Genomic DNA, 16,645 nt, shown 5'->3' on the forward strand with positions numbered 1-16,645 from the left:
GGGACCGGATCGCACATGTGGCCAGGAGCGCGCAAGGGAGCGGCGCGCACCGGCGCATGCGCGGTCCGGCAGAAACTGCTTGGAAGATCCGATCTGCAGCGCCGGGCGAGCCCGACACCTAATGTGGAGCACCCACAGGGGGGCATCTGGAAGAACCACCGTTACTACGGTGAGTAACCTTTCTTTTTTCTGTTGTTGGCCTGTCCATGAATGTTAGAAACTTCCAGTGAACTTACTGGTGGCTAAGTAATGCCTTGTTCAGTCCCTCCAGATTATCTCTTGAGTACAGAGCAGTTGAGTGAGTCAGAAGCAAAATTGTATTTTTCCAGAGATATAATGAATAGTCATTTCCTAAGTCATAATAGAGTGTGCCAAAGAGAACTCTCTAGTTGCTTCAGAATAGCATTTTCTCTGCTGGAGCAGCTCAGTAGATTTTATATTTGTATTTTTGATCTTCTATATCTACCTCAACACTGTCTGGTGCTTGAAGTACTGCTGGAAGGTAGAATGATACCCTCCCCACTTCTCAAGTGAAGAAACTGAGATTCCCAGGTGAAATATCAAGATAAAATCTGTCAAAGGTTTTGTTTACACTGAGAAAATATGCCATGTTTGAAACCATATTAGCTGGTGATGGTGACTCTGAGGAAGGGAACACCTGAAGATTGACATTTGTTTATAGGTCAGAGCTAGCCTTCCCTATAACAAGTCCTCATACCATTAAGTTTTGGGCTATACTAGTTGGGTGTCTATTTCTGTCTGCTTGCTTTATTGCAGCTTAATTTTTTGTATATTTATTTAGCTATTTAACTGAATATGTAAAATTTCATACCTAATGCTCTGTGCTTCATAGAAGGGAAGTGATCTGGAAACTGTGTAATCAATTGCTGTTTTATTTTTGCTTTGTAGTAAGTGATGACCTGATAAAGGACTGCCTAAGCATCCTGTACAACACTTGCATATGTGTAAGTATCACCTTTCTAAAATATGTCCAGAAGACTTTCATATCCAGCAGTCTGAAATTTTCAAATAACTGGCATTCTAACCATAAACAAATTCTAATTACATGTTTCCATAAGTACAGTATAGGAAAGTGAATATGAATAAATATAGCAAATACAACATAAGTTTACAGTGTATACTACTACTGTTGGTAAATAACATTTACTCTGCATACATTTTGGTTTGTTCAGATCTAACCTTATTTTTCTTTAGTGTTATGCATTGCTAGGTATACCTCTCTCTTATCCAGAATATCTGAATATTTGGCAACGTCCCAGTCCTGGGGGCTGCCAGATATGAAAGAGTTTACTGTATGTTCGTTCCTCTTATTGGCAAATAAACATGTTCCATGCTTTGGCATTGGCTGCACGTACTTCAGTAAGCAAGTAAAAACATATTTGCTTAAAAACAATTTGCGAACATACTGCTCCTCTAGTTTGCAAGATTTTTCAAAGTGTGTTTATGGATTGGGACCTACTGTATTCAGGCACTCTCTGCATTTGGGCATTTATCTGAGTAGCGTTTTTATTTCCAGGCGTTTCTGTAAGGTACCACTGCAGCAGATGAGTGCCCTGCAATTCTGACATGCTGTTATGGTTATTTGTCTGCATGTTCAGGTTCCCATCCAATAGCTATTTTCAGGTCCTGCATTTAAAAATGGAAACATCAGCTAAAAAAAGTGTGCCCATATCTTACCCTGAGCATCTCCACCTGAGCACCATTATGTAAATAATTCAATAAGAGTGTTAGGGGTCTGGTCCAGCAGACAGTTGAGCTGCAGAACATCCTTGGTCAATCAGGAGAGTCGGAATGCTAAGGAAGAGCTGCTGGTTAGAAGTCTAAAGAGAGCTTGGCTCAAAAATTGAGGCCTAAAATGCATATCCGACAGTAACACATTTTCGGTATTGTAGAGTTTAGTCATAACCCTTCTGGGGGCAAAAGATCTCCAGCCTAAGGGCACTTGTAAAATAGTGCAGTTTTAATGAAATGCTGGGTGTAATCACTGGGTGGGAACCATTTTAGGGAAACTGACTTATCTTAAGGTTACAAAAGTGTTTTGAAAACAATAGAGAAACTTTTACAAAGTGGCAAGGTCTTGTGTTGATCTGCTGGTGGTATAGGTAGTTTGTGATAGCAGCATTTGGTTTAAAGACCATCCCATTTACATTCCATAGAATAGCTGCTGATTGAATTAATTCATTTCCGTTGTGGTACCCTGTCTGGATTATGGTAATAGTTTTGAATGGAGGTTTCCTCCATGGAGTTAAACAACTGGAAGGCACTCTGAGAGGTCAAGTCCAGTCCACCACACTTAAGGCAGGACCAAGCACCTGACATGTTTATATAATTTGCTCTTAAATATCTTCAATGATGGAAATTCTACAACATCTCCAAGCAATTTATTCTAATGTTTAACCACCCTGACCATTGGGAAACTTTTCCTAATGTCCACCCTTAAAGTGCTCTTGCTGAGTTTTAACCATATTGTCACTTGTCCTGTCATCAGAGGTTAAGAGAATGGTTTGTTGTTTTTTTCCTCCCTTGTCCTTGCCCACTCTACTCTGTGCTGATTATGCTTACAAATTGTCTCGTCTGGATTTACAACACTCCTGTTAATACATCCTAGAATGTTTCCTCTTTTTAGAACAGTGTCACAATGTTTATTCATATTTAGTTTGTGGTCTACTATGACAACTACATTTCTTTCTGTAGTAACTCTTCCTAACCAGTCACTTCATTTTAGATGGCTGCATCTATGCTAGCAAGTTCTTTTTGAAAGAACACATGGCACCTCTAAGTACAAAATGCGCACTTTAGATCTGAAACTGAAAGAATGCGACTCTTCTTCCAAAACCTGACTTCCACTCCTGGATCGGAAAGAGCGCTGCCTTTTGGAAGCTTCTTTCAAAGAACAGCGTGTATAGATGTTCTGTTGGCCCTTTTTTGAAAAAGCAGTCCTCTTGGCACTGGATTTTTCGATCCCCTGGCTCATTCTTTCAAAAGAGTGGGGACAGTGTGGGTGCTCTCTATCAAAAGAGTGGGTTGATCTTTCAGTCCACATTTTTGTGTGTGGAAACATTCTTTCGAAAGATGATCTTGTGGAAGGTCATCTTTCGAAAGATGGCTGTAGTGTAAATGCAGCCTGTGTGTGCAACAGGTTGTGCCTTCCTAAGTGGAGTACTTTGCATTTGTCCTGCTTTGAACTTCTTCTGGTTTCCCTTAGACCTTGTTTCCTGTTTGTCAAGGTGATTTTGAACTATGACCCTATACTCCAAAGCACTTGCAACCTCTCCCGGCTTGGTATTAGCCACAAACTTTAAAGGTGTACTCCATCAATGATTTAGATAATGGCACAAAGATAGTGAACAGAACCGGTCCCAAAATTGTTCCTTTTGGAACCCTGCTTTTTTGTGCCCTTCCAGCATGACTGTGAGCCACTGATGATTACTCTCTGGAATGGCCATCCAGCTACATCTGCGCCCATCTTGCAGTAACTCCAGCTAGGTTGTATTTCCCTAGTGTGTTAGAGGTCATGTGAGACTGTATCGAATGCTTTCCTAAAGTCTACATATGCTACATCTACCACTTCTCCTTATCCGTAAGGCTTGTTGTTCTGTCAAAGAAAGCTGTTGGGTTGATTTTGTTTTTCACAAATCCATGCTGCCTGTTACACATCTTACTATCTTTTTTTAGATTTTTGCAGATGGGTTCCTTAATTTGCTGCATTAGCTTTCCTGGGGCAGAAGTTAAGCCAACTGGTCTGTAATTCTGTGGGTTGTGCTTATTTCCATGGGCACTATAATTGCCCTTCTCCAGTCTTCTGAGATCTCTCCCTGTTTTCCATGCCTTTCCAGAGATAATAGCTAAAGGCACTGGTATCTCTGTCAGGAGGTTGAGTACTCTAGGATACATTTCATCAGGCTCTGGTGACTTTAAGACATCTAGGTAACTTTAACTTGTTCTTTTTCCTATTCTGACTTCTGAACCTACTCCATTTTCCACTGACATTCACTCTGTTAGGCTTTAATCACAGTCAGGCTTGGTGAACACCAACAAAATTCATTGAACATCTCTGCCATTTCCACATTTTCTGTTACTGGTTTTCCCTCTTCATTGAGCACTAGGCCTTCCCTATTCTGGATCTTTTCTCTTCTAATATATTTATGGAATGTGTTATTACCCTTTTATATCTTTAGCAAGTTTTTGTGCTGTGGCCTTTCTAACTTTGCCCTTGCATACTTGAATTATTTGGTTTGTAAGACTGTCTAAAGTCTAGGTACTGTTCTAGATTAATTCTCCCCATATCTAATCCATTTGATCAATACCGTATTCATAGAAGTTTTTAAAAATAGTGTTCTAAAACTCCTGTGAGACATGGTGAAGGTTTGCTAACCTAGTTGTCAGTCAAACAGACTGCTCAAAGCTTCCACTGACTTCAGAGGCCAAGATGTCACCCTGATCACAGGCTGGAATAAAGTTGCTCTTTGATTTAGTTCAGTACTTTTAATTCCAGAAAATGCTATCAACTGCAGGAAAAACTGTCTGTTCAGAGTTCACCAAGACTGATCATGTACTAATGACAGCATTGCAGATCTTTTTTCCTCTCCTTTTCTGCATGGTGAAGGTTTGGTTAGTCCCACTTCAGGTCTACTGAATTTCCTGTCCAGACTCAGTTATGCAGCACAGAGGTCCAAAAAAAATTGCATTAAACTGACAAATGCATCGAACTGAAGGAAGGGGGTGAGGGATGTTAAGTGTCTTGCCTGAGATAATGTTGGCTGAGATATTCGTAATTATCTCAGGCAAGACACTTAACATCCCTCACCCCCTTCCTTCAGTTCGATGTATTTGTCAGTTTAATGCAGCTTTTTTGGACCTCTGTGCTGCATAACTGAGTCTGGACAGGAAATTCTGTAGACCTGAAGAAGTGGGTCTGTCCCACGAGAGCTCATCACCTAACAAATCATTGTGTTAGTCTTTGAAGTGCTACAGGACTGCTGGTTTATTTTGTTAGAATATAGACTAACACGGCTACCTCTGCTACTATTCAACTAGGTTAGCAGTTGGACAGGAGACTGAGCACCACATCTAACTTCCGTAAAATGTAGGTTGACTGCTATGAGTTCCAATACAGGGTACAGGCAACACAGGGGTCAGCTGGCAACACTTGATCTTGTTCCAGACAAGCAAACAATCCAAGCCCAAATAGAGCTTTTTATGCTGGGACCTGTAACTGCAGCAGGCCCCCATGCTCACTGCATAGGAGGATTAACTGAACTAGTGATCTCCCTGAACAGCATTTCACCAAGTTCTCAGACTTGTGGAATAGGTAACCAAGAGTGTTTGTGAAACTGGCTTTCTGCATGTGCATATCTGACTGGCCAGTGCAGCCACCTGCCATTGCTGGGTGTACGTTTTAACCAACGCCTTGCTTTCTTCTAGACTGAAGGGGTCACTAAACGATTGGCTGAAAGAAATGATTTTGTGTTGTTCCTGTTTACATTGATGACAAACAAAAAGACATTTTTGCAAACAGCAACGCTTATTGAAGATATCCTAGGAGTTAAAAAGGTCTGTGGACATTCCTCATAATTGTGGTTGTGTAACTGTTCAGGTGTCTCCAATAACAAGCAGTCATGCGGCACCTTAAAGATGAGCAAAGGTGCCCAAGGTTGTGGGCTAGAGGGGAAAAGTAAGTTTTATGTTAATAGTATTTTTGTAAACAGGCATTAAAGAAGGTTTGCCATTCATTACTGTGTTTAATGTTACAAATAAAATATTTTTGGCGATTATGTAATCATTGCAAAACCTAGAACAGGATACTTGTGAGGTCTTATCTACGTGTCGGGGACCAAAATTGTAAATTGATCTCTTGGCACTGTTGTATTTGTAAGGTAGATTTCTTCTTTGTCTTAACTTTGGGAATTTTTCTCATCACTAAGGACTGAAGAAAGCGCTTGTCAGACTAAACTGCCTTCCAGATTCTCTTAAAAGGAATTTTTTTTTTTGCTAGAGATTGTCATGTAGTGGCAGTTAGTGTGCTTTAACTTAACATTCAGGATTTTGTGCGCTGGGTATAAGAACAATAGGTTCTGCCTTAAAAGGATGCAAAACTTTTTTAAAAAATGGTAGCCAAGCTGCCATGTATTAGGAAGCTTTTATTAAAGTTGAAACAGCATAGATCATACAGTAAGCTCTCAATGTTTGCGAGGGTTCTGTGTTCAGAACTCTCACAAATGTTGATTTTCGCAAACGTGGCTGTTATGGGGGTGGCTTGGAGCCCCAGGGAAGCTCAGCAGCTGCAGGCTCAAGGCCACTTGCGAATAATTGAATTTGTGAATGTGGCACACGTGAATGTCAAGACCCTACTGTACATTGCACTATGAAAATATTCTTGCCAGTTTAACTCCATGTCTCTTGGGCTACCTCTACATGTGCCACTTCTTCCGGAAGCAGCGTGATGATGAGCTGTCCGGAAGATGCTAATGAGGCATGGACATAAATTTCCCACACGTCATGAGAATATGGGCATGTGGTTCAGAGTCCAGAAGAAGCTCTTCTGGGCTCCAAAATACACATGCAGATGCACAGCCCGCAGAGGTCTTCTGGAAGGAAACCCTTCTTCAGAATTATATATCTCAAAATTTTGAGGAAGGAAGGGGCTTCCGGAAGGAGGGCTTCCTTCCGGAAGATCCCCATGGGCCACATGTCTACATGTGTATTTTGGAGTCCAGAAGAGCTGCTTCCGGACACTGAACCACATGCCCATATACTCATGAGGCATGGGAAATTTACATTCACGCCTCATTAGCATCTTCCGGAAGGCTCATTGTAGACGTAGCCTTGGAGTGAGACTTGCTAATTCCCAAACTTCTAATATTTAAAATGTCTAATCTACTCTTTTTGTAAATTCTAAGTGGTAGCCCTAACTAATGACACATGAGATCTTAGCCTTCAGTTGGGATTCACAGCCCCTTTCAAATGCTATGCAACTTCTGTTACCACTCTACCCTTGTGTATGAGTAAATTTTTAAACAATTTAGTCGTATTGTGGAAAGGTGTTTCATTTTTACGTTTGGTCTGTTATCATTGGTTGTAGTGAAAAGACTGGCTTTATTACATCATACAATCAATGCATTGTTTTCCCTTTTATAGGAAATGATACAGTTGGATGACATTCCCAATCTTGCAAGTCTAGTGTCCAGTTTTGATCAACAGCAGCTTGCTAATTTCTGTAGGATCCTTGCTGTCACAATTTCAGAGCTTGACACAGGAAGTGACGACAAACATACACTTCTTGCTAAAAACGCACAGCAAAAAAAGAATTTGGGTCCTTCTCGAGCTGAAGTTAATCAAGGTGAAGTTTCCCAATAGAATTGTTGTATTCAAAACACAAGTCCACAGGAGTCAAAAAAAGTAAAGTCATCTCCATCCTGTCAAGAGTCTGAGGTTTCTGTATTGTGATACTGTGGCCTTTCTTCATTTATGCTACCTATTCTTCTAGTTCTGCTTTGTCCTGGGGGAGAGGTCACTTTTTTACAGGTGCCTAACATGGAAAGATTGCTACAGTGCATGAGATGGTGTTTAAGGCTGTTTGCATGTACTGTTGTCATGGTGTGGACAATTTTGAAGAATTTTAGCAGTTGAGCTAGGTAATCTAGTCTCTCTGCAGTCTTCCTCATACAATTGGTGAAATTATTGCCATTAATTAGCTGCTGAATAAAGACAGAGTTGGGTTATTTTTAATTCAAAATCAACTAGGATTCTTAAGGTGGCAGATGTTGTTTACTAAAATCATTTAAGTCAATAGTTTAAGCCTTAAAATTTACTATAAACGTAAATTACAACAATCTGTTAATTTTAAACCAGTAGCTGAAAGCCCTTGCTGTCACATGGGTGTAATTCATTAAGTCCAAATAGCTGAGCAACGTAAAAATGGGATAGTAACATACTGAATCCCAGAAATGATGAAGTTTGGTATTCTGAAGAAAAAGAGCTCTCAGCTGTGCTTGCAGCTGTTTCCATCACTTCATACTCACTTAACTCCACCCACTGCCCAAAAAAGCCCAACCTGTTGTGCCTAGCTATAGGGACTGCCTCTAGCTACTGTTGAGAGCTCTGGACAGCCAGTATTTGGCCCTTATCAGCTATGTAGAATAGTTGTGTAAACTGTTAGGAGCATTTTGAAAAGTGAATTTGCTGTCTAGCATAGAGTTGGGGTTTTTTGGTTGGTTGGTTGGTTGGTTAACTTGTTTTGTTTTTATCGGTTGTAGCTACACTCCTGAATATTCCAGGCTTTGTTGAACGATTGTGCAAACTGGCAACAAGGAAAGTATCTGAAACAACAAGTACTTCAAATTTTCTCCAGGAGCTAGAGGAATGGTATACCTGGCTGGATAATGCACTTGTTCTTGACGCCTTGATGCGAGTAGCAAATGAGGAGGCAGAGCAGAGCAGCACAGGTATCTGTCTTGAATCTCTTTACCCATTATTTGCTAATCTAAAATTTTATTTTGACTTGTAGAACAGCTGGGTTTTCCTTCTCTCCCACAAATCCCCTCCCAAAAAAAAGAACAACCACACTGATCATAACAAATTACCAGCAATCCTGTAGTACCTTAAAGACTTAGATCTAGCTCCTATTTTATGCCTCTGTGATTGAGTGGATTTTTGTAGCAAACGGTGTATCCTTTCAGCTGTCCACAGAGCTCCTTGTATAGAGTTATGCCTACAGTCCTCCGAATCCTTCTTCCACTGCAGTTAGGAGCGTTTATTTCTGTTTTACAGATGAGGGAAACGGTGGTGTGTGTGATGTCGTGTGCTCAAAATCTTCAAATTCACTGTGGCTTTGAGGTTAGAACCCAAGCAGCCTTGTATTCTGCACCATGCTTAAGCAACTCAAATTCCTCTTCATGCCAAGAGAGCTAATTTGGATCAACTGTTAATTGTTCTAACAAATTACTTACCTGCTATCCCCAGTTGAATGACTTATACAGACGTAGAGCTTGAAGAGACCTAGAGGGGTCATCAAGTTCAGCCCCTGTGGTGGGACAGAACCAAGTGCAGTAAACAGTTGAGACACACACGCAGACAGAGCCAAATTGCACTTGTCTCTGGTTAACGTGACTGCTGTCTCTGACAGGAATGGAGAAACTGCTCCTGTTGGGGCAGCAGCCTCGCTCTTGGCTGTTGGCCCTGACAGGAGTGGTTTCTTGATCCCGGGAGTGGTGGGGAGCTGGGAACCTGGTGGCAGCCTGGCTCCCCTCCACTGGCTGCAGATGGGAAACTGACCAAGGCTGCTGCCCTAGCCAGTTTTTTGGCTCTGCAAGGGGAGGGGAGCCAGACTGTTGTCTGGTTCCCAGGTCCTGCAAGTGGAACCAGGCTGCCCTCTGGTTCCCACCTCCCTGCCACTCTGGAAGCCAGGAAACTGACCAGCCCCGGTAGGTCCTGTTTCTCTTTCTCCTCTTCCCCCCCCCCCCCCCGCCATGAAAATGTGAGTAACACCTGGGTTGCAGGAACACAACTCCCACATAATTTGAGGGTTTACTGTAAACCTCAACCATTCTTGATAAGTGTTTGTCCAACCTGTTCTTAAATCTCACTGATTTTTCCATCATTCTTTCTTTGGAAGCCAATTCCAGAGCTTAAATACCCTGGTTGTTAGAAACCTGTTCTTAATATCTAACATAAGTCATCCTTGCTTTAGATTAAGCTCATTTCTTGGCCCACCTTCAGTGGATACAGAGAAATTATTTTTCTACTGCTGTCCCTGTGGGTGCCCACTCTAGGTGGCTGTGCATCCTTGGCTGGCAAGCAGAGATCCTTGTTTGCAGTGTCTAGCTGTGCCATGCATGCGTAGTATTTATCTCATGGTGCCATTGGCAGCTGCTTCTCATGCACATGACATAGTCCCCTCAGTTCCTTCTCTGTCATCCTCAGCATCAGAGGGAGTGACAAGGGACTGACTCCTTCACCCTGAAATTTGATAAACAACCTTAAAATTAGTTATTCCCTTCACCTAACATCCTCAGGTTTTTTTGTTCCTTTTTTTTTTTTTTAAGAAAAAGGGGGGCGTGGGAGGGAGGGTATAGTGGGAGGTTTTAACCACTGTAATATGTTGGGATTTCTGGGCACAGCTAAGGAAATCAGTCCAGGTTTTCTTTACTTAAAACCAAGCCACTTACAGCCCCACACTGGGATTTCCTTCTCACTAAGGCACATCCAACCAGCCACAAAAGTACCTCTGCCAGCCCCACTGGCCAGCCAGAAGCCACACAAGCAAACCCACAGATTCTCCAGCTGCTGCACTAGCTCATACCAACAGCCCTGTGCTCGGGTGAGAGTTTCTTAAAACCGATTTCGCCAATGCCACACAGATTCTTCCAGGCCCCAAAAGGTCCAGCCACAGTCTCAGGTCAATATATACTTGGATCTTACACAAATCACCACACTGATTGCCAGTCCTTTGGATCTAAAAATGTAAAGGTTTAACCAAGAAAGAGCAGGATGAGAGGGAGAAATTTAGTGGTACTTTTACATGCATCAGTTACAGGTATTAATGCACGATAGCAATGTTATATGCTGATTCTTAAGTCTTCGCAAGCATCCTTTTGAGGGATGGGCCCTTGGTCCAGACAGGCTCAGTTCATGGTGGCTGAAAGAACCAAGATGGACCTTCCCTGGGCCCCTCTTACTGTTTTCCAAGAGGAAGGGAAAGTCCTTGCTCCTTCCCATCAGGCACTGGAGAGTCAAGGTCATCTGACTCAGGTAGGCTGCTGTGGCAGTATGTGATTGGATGCATCCCAGGTGACAGTCGTAGAGTCCTGAGACATCTGGAGATGCGTTTTCAATGTCTGAGCCTTTGTTTTAGTCCATTCATGCTGGCTGTGGTGGTGATTACACCTCCTATTTTGTACTCTTGGCTTTGAACATTTCTAATACAGCTACAGAGCCAAAATCTATAACTTTACCTACAAACATGGCACAGACATACAAGTAACATGGCAATTCAAGGCATCACCAGCTTTCATTAGATATCTCACTTGGGTCACCTGCACTAGATTTGGTGACACTATGTACAATGGTGACAAATGGCTTCCATGTCCAATTTAAAAATTGTCGCATCACAACCCCGTCTTCCTATACTAAGCGCTCAGATTACTCCATTTGACAGGCATTGTGCCAGGCTCTCCCAGCTTCAAAAAGTGTGACGCTTTGTGAGAGGCCATGCCACTCTCCAATAGTCGCTCAGCCCCAAAGCCTGGGGATCTCCGCATCCCACAGAAATGCTTGCATTGTAATAACCTCAAAAGAAGAAGAACCAGGTAGAACAGAGAGCTCTGCCTGAAGATGATACAGTTGGAAAAAATAACTATGGTCCTCTGAAGAGACTCTGTCTACAAGGTCTTACTGAAACCTCCAACAAAGACAAGACTCAGACTTCCAGCAGCTCCAGGAAGTGAGCCTCTTCATTTTCTACCTGAATTCTCCAAAATAAGAGCTTCCCTGGCAATCTGTACAAGAGCACAATGTAACCCCAACTGCTTCATTACCCTCCCCTCCCCGCCGGACTCCCAAAACATTGCAGCAGGTAGCCTCAGACATCACTTCTCAGAGCAACACAAATAGGAGATAAACCCCATCCTCCTCAAGCTGATATTGCAGAAATGGGGTACCCTTGGCTCAACCTCTTCCCAGTTTGAAAGTCGCAGATACCCCGATTCTGCTCCAGAGCAGGATCCAAACACAGATTGCTGGGGCGTGTCTTTCTCATTAAGTGAGGCACATCACTCCTTTCTGCCTTCCCACCCATACCTTTGATCCCACAAGTCCTACAGGGCGTATGTGGCATCCAGGCATACATTGTCCTCATCCCATTAGGATGTTGTGGTAGCACTTGGTATTGGGATGTATGCTTGAGTACTGCATAACTAGCACATCTTAGGAATGTGTATTTCTGAAATATCAGCCCTGTTCTTGCCCACTTCTGTGAGCCAGGTCCTGCCTTGTACCAGGCTCTGATGCAAAGGCTTATGTCTTAGGCTCTCTTATTACACCTGCCTCTTTCCAGGTATCCAACTTAGGCTGGCTGGTCTGTAATTCCTTGGGCCTTCTATTGTCCCTTTAAAGACAGGTGCTGTGTTTTGCCCTTATCCAGTCCCCTGGGACCTCGCCATCCTCCATGTGTTCTCTCAAAGATAATTGCTGATGAGTGCTTCAGCAAGTACCTCAGGGTGAGTTTCATCAGGTCTGCTGACTTGAATATGTCTAATTTATTGAGATTCTTTTAACCCATTCTTTCTCTGTTTGGATTTACATTCCTTCCCCCTTTTTATCTTACATGTCTCAGAGCTGAAAGAACCTTAAGTGGTCATAGAGTCCAGTCCCCTGCACTCACAGCAGGGCCTGTCGCTGTCCAACAAACTTTTTTAATCTAACCTGCCCCAAAACCTTGAAAAGCGCTCTCAAGGACTGAGTTCTCAACCCTGGGTTTACAAGGCTAGTGCTCTAACCACTGAGCTATCCATCCCTCCAGTCTTTGTTTAAAGATGTTATGTAAACCCTGAAATATTGTCATGAAAATGACTCTCGCCTGCCTTCGCTGTGATAATCCATAGGTTATAAGGCCAGTAGAAGCCATTCTGATCATATTAGTTCAGTCACTTGGAAAACACAGGTTGTGAGCTACTCTCCCATGAATGTTCCACCCTCCCTAGCATCTCTCTGGCTTTGGGTGCATGCCACCCAGCACTCATGAGTATTTAGTTAACCAGTTCACAAAAATGAAATATATGGGACAGCATAACTTGTACCTCTATGGCCATGTCTACACTAGCCCCAAACTTCAAAATGGCCATTTGCGTGGCCATTTCGATGTTTGGGGCTAGTGTAGACATAGCTTATTTCGATTTCGCTACATTGAAATAAGCTATTTTGATGCAGCATCCCCGTGCAGATGTAGCTATCATGATGGTTTCACTTATAGGCTATTTCGATGATTAGCGTCTACACGTCCTCCAGGGCTGGTGCCATCAACGTTGGGCAGCACTACATCAAAGTAGGCGCTGCTGGGGAGCGTCTACACACCAAAGCGGCCCACATCGAAATAAGGGTGCCAGGAACAGCTGCAGACAGGGTCACAGGGCGGACTAGCACTTCCGGGGCAACAGCAAGCTGCTCCCTTAAAGGGCCCCTCCCAGACACACTTGCACTAAACAGCACAAGATCCACAGAGCCGACAACTGGTTGCAGACCCTGTGCATGCAGCATGGATCCCCAGCTGCAGCAGCAGCAGCCAGAAGCCCTGGGCTAAGGGCTGCTGCACAAGGTGACCATATAGCCGCCATGGCGGACCCTGCTATTTCGATGTTGCAGGATGCGGATCGTCTACACGTGCCCTACTTAGGTGTTCAACGTCGAAGTAGGGCGCTATTCCCATCTCCTGTTGGGGATAGCGACTTTGATGTCTCGCCGCCTTACGTCGATTTCAACTTCGAAATAGCACTCGCCACGTGTAGACGTGGCGGGCACTGTTTCGAAGTTGGCGTGGCTACTTCGAAGTAGCCAGCTCCTGTAGATGCGGCTGATGAGTCTAACTTGTAATCCTAGCTGTTTGTTTCTCATGCATCCCTTTTGTGAGCTAAATAATTGGTGTCCCTTCCAAATAGTGGCTTCCGTTGCATCCCAAGCTTGTTATATTCTTTGCTCTGTCTTTCACCACTATACTTCTGGAATGGATTTGCAGACGCAGAGAACATTGGCCTAGCTGTAACCCCCACTGGAGATAGCTGGCAGAGAGGTAGGCCAAAGCTAAATATTTTTTTTTCCTGAAAATCCCACCCCAAATTTGTGATTTCCTGTGCACAAAGAAGAGTGCGTTGGTAAAAGTGACATGATGTCATCAAGCACTTAACATTTGTAATCCTCAGTTTTGTGTGTGTAATGCTATTTGGCTTCTTATCAGAAGGTGAGTTATTTAGAACTACACTTGAGCTACACAATCTAATGAAGGATCCAATATTCTGATGTAAGCCCTAGTGGTGCATTTTTCTCGTTGAGAAAGTTGTGGTTAACTTGTAACTGCTTATTTCAATCTCATGATGCATCTTAATTTTTGCTAGGAAGGTCTTCATGCAATTGTACTGATTTTTTTTTAAATATATATATGCAGAGTTATAGCATTTGCTGTTACATAAAGCCATAACTGATCCTTTCATGTTGGGACTTCATCGGGCTCATGTCTCCAACCTCTCCTTTAGAATCTTCAGATGAAAGTGGATTAGCCAACACCTCAGCGAGAACTCAGCTTCCACAGTCCATGAAGATCATGCATGAGATCATGTACAAGCTGGAAGTGTTGTATGTTCTCTGTGTACTGCTGATGGGGAGACAGAGGAATCAGGTGAGTGTCTACCTAAATGTTCAGGTGTGCCTGGAACACTCGCTGTCTGCTTAAATCCAAGCATTCAGTTTATCCTACCCAAACTCACCACAGTGAGCTTCAACTTTTTGTTTAGTGAAGCTCTACTGAGCTAACTGGTTAGAAACGCCTCAGTACTTTCCAGATAGTGTTCCTTCACTTCTAGTCCTCATACTATGGTTTCTGAACTTTGTATTTAGAGAGTTCCGCAAACAGAATTGTGCTTAAATGTACATTTATCAGCACAAATAACCAGAGTGTTATAAACCTGCATATGGATACGCACAGGAGTGCTGCAGGCAGTGATGCCTGCCCCCCAACCCTGTTTAATCAGTTAACTGGTTAAACTGGTTAGCTAATTAAACCGCATTTCACAGCCCTCTTGTGTGTACTTGCCAGTATCACTATTTCACTTGGGCGTTAAAAGGTCATAGATTTCTGACCTCAAGTCTTTCAATTTGGGCAACCAAAGAAATCCAGGAAGAATTACATTATTGTCTCAGATCACAAAACTCTTTGGATCGCTGGTGTTTGAGAAGAAATGGAATGGGCATCTTATTTTTCATTAAGGGAACTTTTTGGTAAACTAAATTTTGTGGCACTGAACCTTCTCTCTAAGTTCTCCTCCTCATTATGTGGAACACAGCTCAATTCTTTATTGTGCTAGAAGTGGGTCAGTTACAATGCTTCTCTGCTGGGATGTGATCATCCCAACAAGCCAGTGAAGTGGCACTTTACTGTATTTCTTGGGGTTTAATACACTGATTTATAACCTCACCCTCATCTAACCACTTGATGTATTTCTGTGGGTTGTCTGATATAGGCTACTTCTAATTCAGTGGTGAGAGTCACTCTGCTGCCCTGCCTGCTTCTTCCTTGGGGAACCAAGCTGCACATGTTAAGAGGAAGTATGATGGGGTTTTGCATAATGAGGTGCTAGAGATCGGGAAGCAGTTTTAATAAGTCGTGGGAAGATGGCAGAAAGTGTTTGACTTGTGTAGTGTAAAGCAGGTTTCTTTCTGGCATGAATCTGAACTACGTAGCTGCTATTCAGATGAGGCCTGCAGGAGGGACAATAAAATTCAAAGGCAACCCTTTTGGTTTATGGGTGTGGTAGCTTGCGGAGCTTAACCATTTTGGTCTTCCAGTTCAGCAGATTAACGTTAAGAAGAGAGGAGAGTGTCTGGGTGTGTATTGGCTGGCACAGGACACACAGGCACTGGGTGTGATAGGGTCTGATTCCTGTTAAAACCATGAAGGTTGCTTGTTTCCCCTGCACATTCTGCATGTTCACATACTGGCCACTGCGAGGGGCTAGAGCATCCAGAGTACTTTCTGCTGACAGGTAGCCGCAACGGCAACCATTGGAAGAGCCTTTTGCTCTGTGCGGGTGGGGTGGGTAAAGTCTCACTAATGTGTCGGACGGCGTAAATATAGTGTTGAGAGGATTCCGCTTTCTGGGATTGCCAAATTAGGCTTCATGTGGTGCTAAAAAACTGATTCAAAAGCAGGAGCCCTCATTCACTGCCTGATTGACTGAGTGGCCCTGTGAAAATGGGGCTGCAGGCAGTCCCTGGATCTCGTTACTGTGACAGCTAAACAGAATGCCAGCTATGGAAATGATTGACAGGAGTACAAGTCGGAAATATGGAATAAACTCCGCTTGGGTGGGTCTAAGTGGCTGAACTGTTTGAGGAAAGATGACCCAAATGAGAGATTTTAAAAAAAACAAAAAATACGCTGTCAACTCCTCTGTATTTAAATGATCCACAATAGAGCCCTCGTGGACCTCTCTAATACTTAATGGTTATCATTTGCAGTGTCTGCAGTCTTTAGTAACAGATACTGAGCACTCTGCAAGAGTTGGCGATATGCGTCCCAAGGGTGCCTGGCATTGGTAGGGGAGGGCTCTCTGGAGCCAAGACTTCCCTCTTCAGGCCTGGGAGTCAGCCTCCCTGAATTGTGCGTCACCTCCAGGGGCGTTGCTCAGCTTAGTCCCAAGGCTTCCCGCATTCCACAGACACCTGGCCACCTCCCTCCCCTGCCAAACCCCTTACGCCAGGAGTGGAGGCTCCCACGGCAGTTCTGCCCCTCGGTTTGGGTTTCACATGGCACCTTGGCAGCCTAAGAGGTGTGCTCCAGAGCCAGTGACTGCAGCAGGGCCCGCTCTGTGCCTGCCTCCGAGCATTCAAAAACCACTCCGAGACCCTGGGCTCAGCAGTC

At 43.5% G+C, this 16,645-nt stretch overlaps 1 protein-coding gene across 4 annotated transcripts in view; it reads left to right on the forward strand.

Annotated features, from left to right (window-relative positions):
* TRPC4AP (transient receptor potential cation channel subfamily C member 4 associated protein) overlaps positions 1 to 16,645 on the forward strand; it is a 61,555-nt gene that overhangs the window by 27,519 nt on the left and 17,391 nt on the right. For 2 of the 4 annotated variants that reach the window (XM_075012073.1, XM_075012077.1), the window contains exons 5-10: positions 910 to 965; positions 5,446 to 5,574; positions 7,159 to 7,360; positions 8,277 to 8,465; positions 13,748 to 13,801; positions 14,262 to 14,404. In XM_075012073.1, the coding sequence (XP_074868174.1) occupies positions 910 to 965; positions 5,446 to 5,574; positions 7,159 to 7,360; positions 8,277 to 8,465; positions 13,748 to 13,801; positions 14,262 to 14,404 (773 nt within the window). Of the gene's footprint in view, positions 170 to 909; positions 966 to 5,445; positions 5,575 to 7,158; positions 7,361 to 8,276; positions 8,466 to 13,747; positions 13,802 to 14,261; positions 14,405 to 16,645 lie in introns of all 4 variants that reach the window. The other 2 variants (XM_075012075.1, XM_075012074.1) reach the window with 2 other exon arrangements.

This window comes from Carettochelys insculpta, chromosome 17 (assembly GCF_033958435.1).
Source record: "Carettochelys insculpta isolate YL-2023 chromosome 17, ASM3395843v1, whole genome shotgun sequence".
In the NCBI taxonomy this organism is placed as follows: Eukaryota; Metazoa; Chordata; order Testudines; family Carettochelyidae; genus Carettochelys; species Carettochelys insculpta.